The 13,872-nt window shown below is 42.6% G+C and overlaps 1 protein-coding gene across 2 annotated transcripts; it reads right to left on the minus strand.

Moving 5' to 3' along the window:
• Window positions 1-532: 532 nt before the first annotated feature.
• OSGIN1 (oxidative stress induced growth inhibitor 1) lies at window positions 533-11,486 on the minus strand. 2 transcript variants are annotated; one of them, XM_042027442.1, is made up of 6 exons: window positions 11,363-11,486; window positions 7,105-7,207; window positions 4,503-4,639; window positions 3,991-4,182; window positions 3,569-3,660; window positions 533-2,911 (listed from the first exon to the last, which is right to left on the minus strand). In XM_042027442.1, exons 2-6 carry the CDS (start codon window positions 7,187-7,189, stop codon window positions 1,921-1,923), a joined length of 1,497 nt encoding a protein of 498 aa, XP_041883376.1. In that variant the 5' UTR covers window positions 7,190-7,207; window positions 11,363-11,486; the 3' UTR covers window positions 533-1,920. The 2 variants fall into 2 exon arrangements, with proteins under 2 accessions (XP_041883376.1, XP_041883375.1); XM_042027441.1 differs by having other exon boundaries at window positions 7,105-7,210; window positions 11,363-11,485.
• Between the last annotated feature and the right edge of the window lie 2,386 nt (window positions 11,487-13,872).

Raw genomic sequence — 13,872 nt, forward strand, 5'->3', positions numbered from 1 at the left:
TGCTGAACAGGGCAATCAAATGTTGATAGTGCAATCTCTATCCTGGAAATATTCAAAGCTTTCCCCAGTAAGGCACTGAGCAATCAGGTCTAACTTCAAAGTATGCCCTGTTTTAGTGGGGTTGGACCAGAGACCTTCAAATGTCCCTTCTGATCTAAACTGTCTTACTGACTTACTGGTCTAATAATCTGGGGTTACTTTGCAGACAGGAGGAGACAGTAGGTGAACAGGAAGGAGATGCAAGATCCCCCAGGCAAGAATAAACCTGGCAAATAGCCTGGTTTGGCATTGTGTCCTAGCCTCATAAGAGATAGACATGGCCAAAGCACTTCACAAGGGTTCTTCATCCTACTGGAGAGGCAAAGATACCCAGAGAAAATGCATAGTAGGGTCCTCCTAGGGAACAGAGGGATGAAGGATTTAGCAGGCATAAACCATGCCCTGGTACTCACCAGGAAGATGATGGTGATGAAAAGTAAAGTTCATTAGGTTTTCTCTGGGTCAGAGATTCAGAGTTAAAACAAACACAGGGTAAATCTGAAATCACTTTATTGGAAAGTTTCATACAAGAATAGTCAGTCAGAAAAATTACTCAAGTGTGATACAGTAACACCACAGACAAACTCCTCCCATATCTCAACTCGAGGCCAATTCATTTACAAATAGCCACTGTATCATCACACTCAGTTTTTCAGAGGCTTGTGATGTCAGAGAGTTTCAGTGCAGCACAGGGAGCAGAGTCTGTCTTTACATCAAATTAAATTAGCCGTGACTGCAGTTTTTCCTGTGAGAGGTATGAAAGGTGCTGTAGGTCTGTTGAGAATGCTGTTTGCAACATAAGGCATCGTTGCCATCCACCCCAGCTCATTCAGGCTGAAAGACTGTAACAAAATATTCTGCCAATAAAAATCTTTTAGAAAAACAGTATAAAATTTTTGATATACATATAGCATAAAGCTACCAAAAAGTGACTGTGCCATTTTCCCTCTTACACAAATAATATTTTTTTAAAAAATCATAATACCTTAGCATATATACCCAGTATATAACATATTGCACCTTTCCAAAATACTCTGTGCACCAGAAGCCCCATACAGTACCTGGGCAGTTCCAAGACAGAGCAGTAGCTCCCCTTTAGTTCTGCTTTAGTCTCTACAGCAGCTGCCAAGAATTTGGCTATCACAGGTTTAGGATTTAGAAAGCAGGAGGCTGCAAGATGGCAAACCAAGTATTGCTTAGCAAACCAAGGAATGCAAATCAGTACCATTCCTTCTCAGGAAGGAGAAGAACCCATCACAGGAATCTCTTGATTTAAAAAAAAAATCATATATTACTTGTTGGTGTCAGTGAGACAATACAGTTTCGAATGTTTGTTATTTGCAGAGCACCCCTTTGTGTGCCAAAGAGGTACCTGCAGCACCTGTCAGTGGTTTCTGGCCTAAATGAACATACAGCCAAACCACAGGAGCAAATAAAACCAGGTCAGTTTACTTTGCTTCATGACAAAACACTGTAAGACACCAACAGACACAGTGTTGTGACACTGCTATCTGAAAATAAAATTAACATTGATTCCTCAATCCAATTTTTGGTCACCTGGAGGGTTTTAGATAGAAGAGCAATTCCTATCTTGTCCCTTGCTTTTCCAGGCGTAAGATTCACTCCCAGTAACCATGCACAGCTATGCAGAAAAGGAGCTGAATTCCCAGGAACTGGAGATAGTGCTGTGTGTGAAACCCACCCTGTGTTTGGTCACTTAATCTTCTCAACTCAGCAAGAACTTATTAACTCTCTGTATAACCTTGGAGAATACCAGGAATGGGCTTTAGATTTGAGGATATACAAATCAGATGATTTGCTGTTTCATGGAGAGAGCACTAACCCATCCAGGTACAGGTAGTACAGGGATGGGGTTTTTTGTTAGGGGGGATTTTTGTTGGCTTTCTTTAACAGAGAGCTGGCAGCAGCCAGAGCCCCTCCCTGCACAAAGCGTACAAAGTTATCTCCTGCTAGAGGTCCCAGAGCATAGAGCCCCTTCTCCTGAGTGCATTCATAGGTGAATGGATCAACATCTATGGGATTCCTCTTTGAATTGACTGGCTGGTCACTGTCCATTGCCAAGTCAATGCCATTATTTGGCAGAAAGGAGAGGTTGGGGTTTGAGCCAGTTAGAACAAGAGCCATGGAAATTTGATAAGCTTTCTGACAGCCATTCTTGTCTTGCAAGATGCATTTCTTGTCCTTGCCAAAGGAGAGCACGTGATGTTCAGGGAGGCTGATGTAACACTCATAGGGCCCAGCACAGGCAGCTGTTTGTTCTTTCATCATCTGATGGACTTTGTGGTACTCAGGGTACATCATTTTGGGGAGCTGGTTAAAAATAAGGCCTGGATCACTGACTCGTCTCCGAAAAACATGGATTACTGGAATATTGCAATGGTGAGCAAAGAGAATTGCATCAGCAGCTGTCAGACCAGCACCTAAAATCAAGACTGGATCTGACATGATGCCAACACTGTTGTTCTTCACTGCTTCTTCTAGGGCAGACAGCTGGTGGTGGACATAGGAAAGGTTTTCTCCCTTGACCCCGAGCCAGGTAGGATTGTCATATGTTCCCGTAGCCAAGACCACATTCTCTGCATGGAGGGAGAAGGGCTCTTTATCACCTTCCACAGTTTTGAAAAATCCATCCACCTGAAAGACCTCTGTACTTTGTTCATTAGAGTTCCAGAGTGGGTCACTATCCTGCAGATCTTGCTGGGTGTGGTTGGAGATGCTCTCTGCACTCACTTTCCTCACAGAGGTCACAACAGTGCCACATCTGAAATTCTTCTGCAGTCCTTTCTTCATCACATAGTGTTGGTAATATTGAGCAATGTCCTCTGCTGTGGCTCTATTGTTTCTGAGGCCTCTGTAATAAAGTACAAACAAAGATCAAGCAGCAGTTAAGTAACAGATTGGAATTTGTCCCCTCTTGCACTGAATGTATTCTAGAGCCATCTGTCTTGGCACTACCAGAGAAGACTGATCTAGTTTCCCCTGGTTCAGCAAAGTTATTCCTGACACATAGAGCTAACAGTCAGGTCCAGAAGCTGCTGGACAGAGGCAGCTTTTTCTACCAATAATCCCAACCCCAAGAACATGGTTGGCTATTTAAACCTTTCTCTAATATCTTGTTTCCATTCCATTTTTAACTCCTGGACTTCTTAATTGTGACACATGTCAAGAGAAGAAGCACCTCAGAGACTGCACAGTAGCTGAACTGATTACACTTGTCATCAGGGACAGCAGCAGTAGACACAGAAGCCAGGTGACCACACTTTGAAGCTTTACTCAGAATTTGTGGTCCCTGATTCATCTCCCCAGTGGGTGTGGACACATTCCAAGCAGCACTGCAACTTAATCTGAATCACTGCATGTAGAATGCACTGGTTTGGGGGTGTGGGAGGGTGTCCTTTCTCTCACTAAAATCATCCATAACAGATGCATAGCTGCATTCAAGAAGCCCATTCCAGGTTCTCTAAAAATCTCCAGATGTTTGGAAATGACCATACCATGGATATCTCACCTTCTCTTTTGCTTTAACCATTCCTTGAAAGGGAGATCTGGGAGTCCCATCCATTCCCCTCTGCTCAGGGTGACCATAGAGCCCTCTATAGACTGGAAAAAGAAGCAGAGAAAAATTACTTCAATTTTTTAACGTAAAAAGCAAAAGGCAACTTTTCCATGTTTCAATATGGCACAGATGATGAAATCAGTAATTTCCTCTGATCTGCTGTCATGGTTGAAACCATTCATGTTCTCCAGAAAGAACAAGAGATGGGACATATAAAGGCCTCTCATGCTTGTTTTCCTTTTAAACTTTCACTTGTCTGTATATATAAAATCTAATAAGGCTGACTGGCATTTTAGAGGCGCTTTTCTCTCTCCAGTCAACACGTTTGGCTGTTACACAACACGCAGACCCCGGCTCAGCTCCAGTTCACTTACGTGCCAGGCACCTCCAGGAGCGTTTCTGCCAAGGACCAGGTGGGGGATGGCTCTGTCAGGCTCATGCCACCAAGTGAGCACTGATTCTGCTGTCCCACCAAAATCTGTGTCTGGACGCTGAAGAGTATCGAACAGAAGAGCCACAGGGCTGTGGGATCGTCCCTCCAAGCCTTCAGACAGATACTCCAAATCCTAAAGAGAGGAAGACCAGATGCTCAGAGTGCATGTACTGCCAGGCAGCAGACTACTTGTTACTCCAGGATCTCTGATCAGTGGGTTTGGTGTGCTGGGAAGCTCATTTACTGGCACACAGACCTGTTTTTGCCCAAGGGCTACCTTGAGGACCTTAGCAGCAATGCTGCCATTTCATACTAGGAAGATCTGGATTACAAAGCAAAATTTGCTCAAGGCTCATTCTGTCTGTGTACTTTGAAAATCCAAACAAGATAATCACTTATGATACACCCCTAGGATGCTTTCTAGAATGTCATACTGTTTCTCTTTACACAAACCTGGTCCAAAACAGAGACTTCTGGTGCCCCTTCCAGCTTTCTCTGAAGAATAGGATGAGGATGAAGAGAGTATCTTTTGAAGTAAGGGGTGTAACCTGACAGCAAATATGAGAGACAGATTCCTGAAGGTCCGTTCCCTGAAAAAAAAATGGAGAAGAATTTATACTTCTGGAAATATAGCAGTTCTTTGAGAAGTGTTTCTAATATCCAGACCAATTCCAAAGATACGACACTGCTGTGGATACAGGTGATTTCCTACTCCAGGTTGACCACTGACCTATTGGATGGAGTTGGGAAAGTCATTTTAGCCATCTCCTCCTCGCTTGCTCCTATTTGCATTGCAAGGTCCTTAGAACTCGCTGAAAAAATACTGGATTAAGTAAGTCAGAGGTTACCCTCACCTGAACCTTGAAGTCTCTAGCAAGGTGATGAATGGAGTTATTTCTCTAAACTTAGAGGTTTAGAAACTGATCATGTACTGATCAGGGGCCTCAGCTCTCCCAGAAGCACATTTCACACCAGCGCAGAGTCATTCACTGTGCACAGGATACAAGCTCCAGAAAAGAGAGTGACTACTGAAGTGAAGGGGAACCAGCTCTTCTCAGTAAGAAATTCCATCTTTTAAGGGATATTTGGCAATAGCAGCTTTGACTAACGGGTCTTGAGGACACTTTCAAATGGGAACCAGCCCTACCATGGTACTGCAGTGTTATGGAAAAAGTCTCTCTGCCATGCCAAGACAAGCCCTCAGAATACCACACTTTGAACAGGCTGCTGGATGGCTGAATGCCTTTGCTGACCACCCAACAGCCAGTGGAAAAACTAGATATATGTGACTCCAAAGCCCAGTGAGAGTAGCCTGTGGAAAGTTTGCACATGGTTGTTCTCCAGCACGTTTAATATTTTACAGTGTCTGTGATAAATAAATGTCAGCCTGTCTGGCTGCCCAGGCTTTGCTGCCGTGTGACCAACAACCGTGACACAGTGCAGTGACAAAGAGGGGAGGAGAACCCAAGTGACAGCAGCCTGTTGGCACAGTGCCAGTACTGCAAGGGGGACTGGAGCAAAGGCTGATCCTTGAGGATCCCAGAAATAGGAAGGTTAGGGCTGTAAAGCCAACACTGAGCTATGTGAAGGACAGTACATGTCACAGCTGGGGACAAAGCCCACTGTGCTGAGCACAGACCAGCAGCTGCAGGTCAGTGTTTGGAATATTCCACTTGCAGGAAAGTTAGCCAAAACCAACAGCAACAGACATTAAAAACAAACTGAGCTGCAGCTATAGTAAAATATAACAAATTTCAGGTTACTACTTTGCTTTAGGAAGTACAAGGAGGTACCCAAGTCAAACTTCACTGTCTGAATGCACAACACTCAGCAACTACACACAGAGGATTTACTCTGAATCACATCTAAGTTTGATATGGATGGTCACAAGAACATCTGGAGCTCAAGCTATTTCACAGTGCAACTGCATCCACGAGGCTGCCAGCACAGCTGAGGGAACACACAGCCTTCCTGGAGCAGGGCCTGGGGAAGTAGCTGGAGCCTTCGTGCAGTGCTGTCCAGCTGCAGTGGGACAGCTGGGCTGCTCGGTCCAACAGCCTCCTCAGAGCGCCTATCTTCGTTCTTCTGAGGCTTTAGTGACATCTCTGCCCTGGATCCCTGTACAGGTGCACTAGGGAGGTACCAAATATCCTCCTTCCCACCTAAAGACTTGAACAACTGAGCAGCACAAAGTCATTCTCAGACAAGAAATTGCTGGTAGTAGTATCCTTGTCAAAGTCGCTGTTAGCAAGGACTAGGGGTGATTTATGCAGTGTCTAACTTTGGAGCAGCTCTCTCAGGTGCTTGGAATTTGATGCCAGATAAGGAGGGAGCCCAGCTCTGGAAGGCATGAAACACAAGCTCAGATGAACAGGGTCCAAAACCTGCACTCCAGCACAGCTCATGGTAGGTCAGAGGGGAAGGCACTGACGTCATTACTTTGCTCCAGGAATCACCTCACACTGCAAAGTTCCCTCTTGCAAGGGAGGCAAGACAGTTACTATATATCCTGTTTTTTTTAACTGGTAGAAAACTGCTTTTTGTAAGTCTATTAAATCTGTACAAAATCAGTGTAGCTCACTCATGTTTTAAAAGAAATCTGAAAAATGTGAAGAAAACTTAACAGCATCTGGAGTACTGTCTAAACAGACATCATGGTGAAAAAACTCACACAAACCTACCTTTAATTCAAACGCTACAGATTAATTACAGCAAGCTGATTAACTATCCGTAGTGGAAAGGTTTCAAATCTTTCTAAATACCCAACAGAGAAAAAGCAGGCCCAGATGAACTGATGCTCAAAAGGTTACTAATTTTATCATTAAAAATAGGTCTGTGTTTTAATTTGTCAAACATCTTGTTCCCTACTTGCCACAATTCTTAGTGGTCTTTCTCTTAGTATTATAGGAAGTTTGGCTGTCTGGAAAAGGATGCAGAAACAGTGGTCAGGCATTTCTGGTTTGAGTGAGAACACGTGCAACAGAAGTTAAAGATAGCAAGTCCAAAGCAAAAACAGCACGAGAGAACACAGCATTGCTGGCAGGAGAAGGCTTACCTATGATCACAACAGGCAGTGTCTTGAGCCCACTCTTGTTTGAGGGTCTGGTCAATAATGGATACATCTTCCCGTCCGGAAGCATTTATGCTCTTCAATCTACCTGCTGAAATAAAAAAGTTTTTTATTATTTGCATTTTTTGACAAAAACCCATGAACAAACAAACGAGAAAAACCCCACAAGACTTTCTCCAGCCCACAAACTCAGGCTAATCTAAAGTATTACCCTTGCATTGCAGGCTGTCACATTCTGTCACAGACTGTCACTGTCACACTTCCACACTCAGGACAGACCTCCTTATCTTTTTCTCCTCCTGACCCCAAAATCAAAGGATGATTCTCTGATTATGCACGACAAAATGGGGAGAGAACAGTTATCTTTCTCTTTCAGACATGAATTCCAGTTACTCCAGGACAGCTGGCAATTTCAGTAACCCTCTGACTACATTAAATGAAGTGTTGCAGCTTGTTAATAAAAACTTCACTTCTGACCATACTCTGTACAAAATTGCATCATTGTCACAAACACTTTTTAAAGTAACTTGTGCATTTACTGAAAAGTAAAGTAAACCTGACTCAAGACTTCTGCCCAAAGGCTGGAAATCTCTTGGCTGCATTTTCAAATAGGTACCATTCTATCACTATAGGTTTTTTTGGAGAAGTGCTAGTTTAGTTCTGGAACCTTCTTTCTTAATTTTCCAGAAAATGGAGAGTTCTAGGTGTGAAGAAGTAAAAAAGTCTTTGAACAAAATATACATCATAATTGGAGACTAAGGTGTCATTAGAGTGGAATCTATACAAGTAATCTAATTATTATGCAGATATTCAATGAACACTGAATGTTTTTGTCATTCCTGCAGGAATCCTACCATGCCAAATAACAACTTCTTTAGTTTTCCATGGAATTCAACTCTACTGCCACTAAACCTAGAGAAGTTATTTTTACCACAATAAACATGAGATTTCTGAAATTCAGCATAAGCTTTTAAATTATTCTACAGAAAATACTCTCTTTTATAAAAATCTTATTCTCATTTTGGAAAGCTAAGCAAAAATCCATTGAATGGCATGACTTTGTTCAGTAGGGTATGCTCTCCACACCCTTTCCAAGTGCAGAAAGATCTTTGGCAAGTGCACCACACACTTCCATAAGGCCTGGCACATCACTGCCTTCGACACACGTATTGCAGCAAATGTCTTCCTACAAGCGTAATGCTCCTCTTTAAGCCTGACATTTACGTCACAGCAACTCCAGCAGAGTGTAGGACCCTGGTGCCTGAATGGGCAGCCAAGAAACCACCAGTGAGTTTGCAATTTGCAAATTTCAGGCATGAGCAGGAGTGTTGGAAGTGCATTTGCTTGCAAGGATGTGACAGTTCTCATATACACCAATATCCAGCCACGGCTGGGCTCGACAGCTCTGTTCCAAGAGCACTGGGTTCATCACATAAGGCTTACAAGATGAATTCAAAACCAGCAGCTTTGTCCACATTTTTGGATCACAGTTTAGTAACACTTACTGGCTGCCTGTTACCGCTTAACTAAGCATTAGTTAAAGACTCTCATGCATTTTGCCGACAGGGCATGAACCACTTAAAAGACATAACAGTTGTGCTTTCTAATTGAAGTAATTTGAAGCATCTAACTTTGAAGAGAGTTGGATCTCAAGGAAACTTATGTTCCCAATTTAACTGAGACTCAAAGGTAGTTGCATTCCCTCCAGGAGATGAACTCGCCTTAAGGCATGTTTATCCCAGCCCTGGAAGCTGTGGGAGTACAGCCCAACTGCCCAAGGATCTCCCCAGCCTTTTGGGCAGGTTCTGCCACATTAACCAAAACCTGCACCACCTTCAGACTGTGGTGTAAGTTTACCCCCAAATAATTCCTTCCCACAAAGCTCCAGAGCTGCAATTGGTAGAATTCAGCACTAGCACCTGGGACTGCCAGAGACACCAAAGCAACAGGACACTGGTGTGACCAGTAAGGTATTCCCCTCACACCAGTAAATCACAGTATCTAGCTGCAGGTTAGCAGAAGTTTTTTCTCCATGGTAAGAAACAACCCTCTCTCCATGACTGTATTACACAAGAAGAAAAGTTCTTATTAATTTCTTCTAACACAGAGTACACATCTTATTTCTGTGAAACTAATGAGAGTCTGGAAGAGGAAAGCAAGATCTCTGGAAGCAATCTTCCAGGTTTCTGCTCCATAGCTCCCTGCAGCAGCATGCATGGAAAAACTGCATGCACTCTGTAGACAGTGGTAACCCAGCAACATCCGTGGGATTTTCGCTGGAAGCAAGGACTGCTGAACCAACCCAGTACAGCACATGGCAGCAGTTCCAGGGCAGCAGCAGAGCCAGCACATAAATAAGGAGCCTGCAAGCCCATTTTTAAGGCATGAGCACAAAGTCATGCTGCTGTATGCCAGCATTTTTCTGGGCAAGCCTGAGGGGGACAGAAAAGGCACAAGACAGGAGAAGACAGCCTGCCAGTCCTGTTTACTTTAGAGGAACGTTGCCTTGGCTCCTGGCCGTTGCACCGTGCCACCCTTCTCCACCCTGATAAAGCAGAGAGCCAGAAGCCGTGAGCTCACTGATAGCTCCCTCCTCCTTTCACTCTCCTCCCCCTCCATTCTGTACCTTTTGACACATGAAAGAGGAGAATTTTCTGGAATTAAACCAAACTTTAATAGCTGGAGGAGCACAATTGTTCGTCTGATGAAATTACTGGATCTGTGCACATATGTGACCATTTTAAGCCATAAATTTATTCAGTACCTGGGTTCACAAAACCCCTAATGACATTTTAGTGCTACACACTTTGTTTCCTGAAGATTTGACACTGATAATTCTATCAACACAAGATTAACCATCCTAGCATCTCTCTACAAATGGGAGAAATCCCTTTCACGTCCTATAGCTGCCATATCTATAATTCATAGTTATTAATTCTTCTTTTTAAGTAGAAAGTGAATCAGGTGGTGCTGAACCTGTTTATAGCTATTCCCATCCTGTAGGCTAAAGGTTTGACTTCTGGGGGTAAAACTGAGCTCAGAGCATCTCAGACATTTTAGTTTCAAGCCAAACATTCACTTTTCCTGTCATTGGATGTTAAGGTGGATTATTTTAATTACTTTTTTTTTTTTTTTTTTCAGTCTTAGACTCCTATACCTGGAAACCTGGGCAGCTAATACAGTGTAGCAGAGTTCTTGCAGAGGCTACTGGAAAGCAACAGGACACTGAAGTTCATTGCAAATCTGTACTGAACTAGTTAGCACCAAGAAAAAGCCTGAGATAGCAAGAAACTTAAGACTGCTCTTCTCACCCTCCTTTTACGTAGTGTAGGCTGCTGAGCACTCACACTTAGTCAGCTTAGTGACACTGAGTTTGGCTCCTGCTTTGAGCTTCCTACTTTAAATGGATGTCCCTTTCCTCCTCTTCGTTTGGGAGAATGCAGCAAGTTTCACAGCTTGTCTTCTTGCTGCTTCCAAAGCATTCCAGTGTCTGTGTGATGTTACATAATTGTTTCTGGCTGAAAAGCACCCAGCTCATTCTGGGCCAGGCTCTGCATACCTTCCTGACACAGCCTCATGTCTAGAGGGACTATAACTCACAAACTCAGTCAGTGTGGCTCTTACTAGTTCCAGGCTGCAAGGCTGAAACAGGTTTTAAGTGAGCAGATGAAAAAGCAAGGATACATTTAGAAGGCAAGGACACTCTGTGATCCTTAGAGAAATAGAAAGCCAGGTCACATCAGCCATATGCAGATATCTCTCCCTATAACAGGCACGAGATTTTTCTAAAGTAAGAATCAACAGTTTGGCCTGAACAGCACATGGGGACAGTTCAAGTCAGCAATGCAGTCAGGGTATAAATACTGGGAGAGATTAAAAGAGCTACCACAACACTCAGTTTTAAAGAACAGTTCTAAAATAAATGCAGCAATAGTTTTCTTCAGCTTAATTTCTTCATCAGCTCATTTGTTTCACCAGTTTAATATTTAATTGATTAGTACTTTTCTAAAAAAGCAGAGATCTTGACAGCTTTTACATTTTATACTTCCCTACAAGTTTCAGAAGTTGTTCCCTCCTTGCATCATCACTCTTACATATCAGGGCAGTTACCCCCCAAACACAATTAAAGTATGTGTAAAAAATCAACTTGGTGCTATATAATAACACCTTTCTAAAACACCCCTGTGATAGTCAGAAGGGCACACCAGACAGAGCTCTCTGTGCTTACTTGGAGCCTTCTTACCTTTAGCAGCAGGTCTGATGAGAGGTGTGATCTTTATGAAAGTGATTGTACAGTCAGGAGAGCCACCCAAACTACAAGCCTGGAATCCTCTCTCTGCCCTAAGACAGCTGTTTAAATATAGTAGGCAACCAGCAGCAAGAGAGGAGAGGAGGAGCCAAAATGACTGGAGGTGGAGCAAGGAAAATACTAATAAGCATGAGTCAGCAGGAATATTTCCCTTCCCAGCTCCTGAATGAATGATGTAGTGAGCTTCCTTAGTAATGTTCAGCTGACTGTGTGACTATAGCAAAAGCAGGCTTACAGGAGCCATGCATGGCAGAAGTCCTGCACTGAACACACATTTCCATTTTTAACCCTCAGGACATCATAGATATATACTGGATCTGAAAATATTGATGTCAGTTTGTATTTATTTTTCTTCGGTGAGATAAAGTGTTATAAGCCTTTTGCACAGCAGCAGTAAAATGAGTCAAACTGCTTCCTATAAAACTTAGAACCAACCAGGGATTTCATCCAAGATATCTTACTCAATTCAGGGAATAATCGATCTGGCTTGCTAAATTTAAAGTGCCCTTCACAAATGAAATACCTTTATGCCAAAGTGTTCAGTTCAAGTAGTAAATGCAGCACATGTTTATCTCTGAGGCCATCTGTTTGGAAACCACAATTTCCAGGAAATCAGGACTGCTGATATGCAGTTAAGATGCATACTTTCATTCATGTGATCTGAAAGATAAAAGCAGTTCATAAGAAGGATTTCCATACTCTCACGACCCACATCACAGCAGAATACCTAATATAATACTCAATTTAAATTCCACCAGAATAAGTTGTTTTAATAAATGTGAAGCCATTGTTTCACTCAAAGTTTAACTACCAGTCAACCCTTAGAAAAATCTGACTCAGTAAATGGTGTCAGACTGAAGGGGGGGAGGGGAGGGGGGAGGACTCTTTCGAGTTTCCTGGTAGCATTTGCACAGTGCTCTTAAATAACTCATACTGATTTTTTGACAGCAAAGGCTTTTATATGCATTAATTAGATATTTATTGGCATGTAACCAATGTGTCCATGTCAGTCAAGGAAAAATTAAGCTTTCAGAGGAAGTAAGGCATTTGTTTGCTTAGGTGATTAAGACTGCCCTGTTACTAGGTTTTTCAAATCTGTCTTCAGTGTATTGCAGTGTTGCGTGTCAAACATTGTAGAACAAAGATGTTCAAGTCCATACTTGCTGATACCATAGATACAAGACAAAACCATATATGATGGTTTGGCTGGGTTTGTAATAAGGAAAATAAGGAATACACACTACGTGTGCAAATCTGCAGAAATGAAGTTGCCCTGTGTGTGAAAAATAGGAGATCCTGTCCATTTCCTACTAGAATTTATAAAACTAGAATCTCTATTGCCTTTGCAAATAAAGCCGGGATGTCTTTTGTAGTTTTGTGCACAGTACAATTCTTTACAGGAAAACGTTCATATACAACAACCCGCTGTCCTTTATTTGTTTGTGCAATAAGACCATTGAACATAGCAATTTGGGGGCTTCTTTTTTATTGATATCCCAGCAAACACATCACATAGGATAGATATACATCAAAGTAACTGTTTCTCCTTGTGTACCTTGACCGCAAACAAATAATTCAGCCCAACACTTTTTATAAACTTTCTAGAAGAAGAGGTAATTGAGCAATCTGTAGTCGGCCTTGCAGCCAGCCCCTGACCTACAAACTCAAACGCAATTCACTTCTATTTTTTCCTGAACTGACAAAGCCATTTTGTGGGTGCACAGATTTAAGGACAAAGCCGTAACACTGTACTGGGGAATACTTTGCACCTGAACCAACACCTATTTCCTTAGAAAGAAATTTCCTTGTTACTTACTGACTTTTTACCTCAGGATATGTAAGTTCTACCCATCCATCTCCTACTCATGAAACCTGTCAGATAGCCTTGATTCTGCTGTCTCCTGATTTGGGGGAGCTTAAGGTCTGGTGTCAGAACTGCTGACAGCTCATGGCAGAACCCTTCCTACAGCACCTCTCCAGCATTCACCCTTCCCTCTAGCCAGACTTGAGGTGTACCAGACTCTGCTAAATTATCCTGACATACTACGTTGTTTCACTCACTAGAACTTCATGTTCTCTTGGTTTTCCATAGTGAGAGGAACACAGTGTGATCCTCCAATGGCCACAGTAGTGCTCTGATGCTTTGGTGTTTCTCTCAATAATGGTAAAACAGAAATCTAAAATTCTGCATGTTTTCTGCCTAAGAGAGTATTAAGTGTTCTGTTCACATGCACACACTGCAGATCATTGAATCTAAGACAGAATACAAAATCAAGTGTTGGAAAATCTGATCAAATATTTTGGTTCTATCTGGTCTCTGTGCAGTACCTAAACCCAGCTTCACTTTGTTGCTGCCTGAAGAATCTCCACCTGTATCACCCAGGAAAGCTTACACTTAGAGCTGTATGTTAGCTTATGTACCAAAACTAGGACCCACATATGTA

The sequence above is a fragment of the Corvus kubaryi genome, unplaced genomic scaffold, assembly GCF_017639235.1.
Source record: "Corvus kubaryi isolate FWS band 111438036 unplaced genomic scaffold, C.kubaryi_AGA036_p1.0 37300, whole genome shotgun sequence".
In the NCBI taxonomy this organism is placed as follows: Eukaryota; Metazoa; Chordata; class Aves; order Passeriformes; family Corvidae; genus Corvus; species Corvus kubaryi.

What these genes read in the sequence shown, in the direction of transcription:
- OSGIN1 (XM_042027442.1), bottom strand. Translation starts at nt 7,189, where the DNA reads ATGCTTCCGGACGGGAAGATGTATCCATTATTGACCAGACCCTCAAAC. An exon ending in ACTGCCTGTTGTGATCATAG is followed by an intron (nt 4,640 to 7,104) that starts GTAAGCCTTCTC and finishes TTTTTTTTTCAG; the next exon opens with GGAACGGACCTTCAGGAATC. An exon ending in CTCCTGGAGGTGCCTGGCAC is followed by an intron (nt 3,661 to 3,990) that starts GTAAGTGAACTG and finishes TTCTTTTTCCAG; the next exon opens with TCTATAGAGGGCTCTATGGT.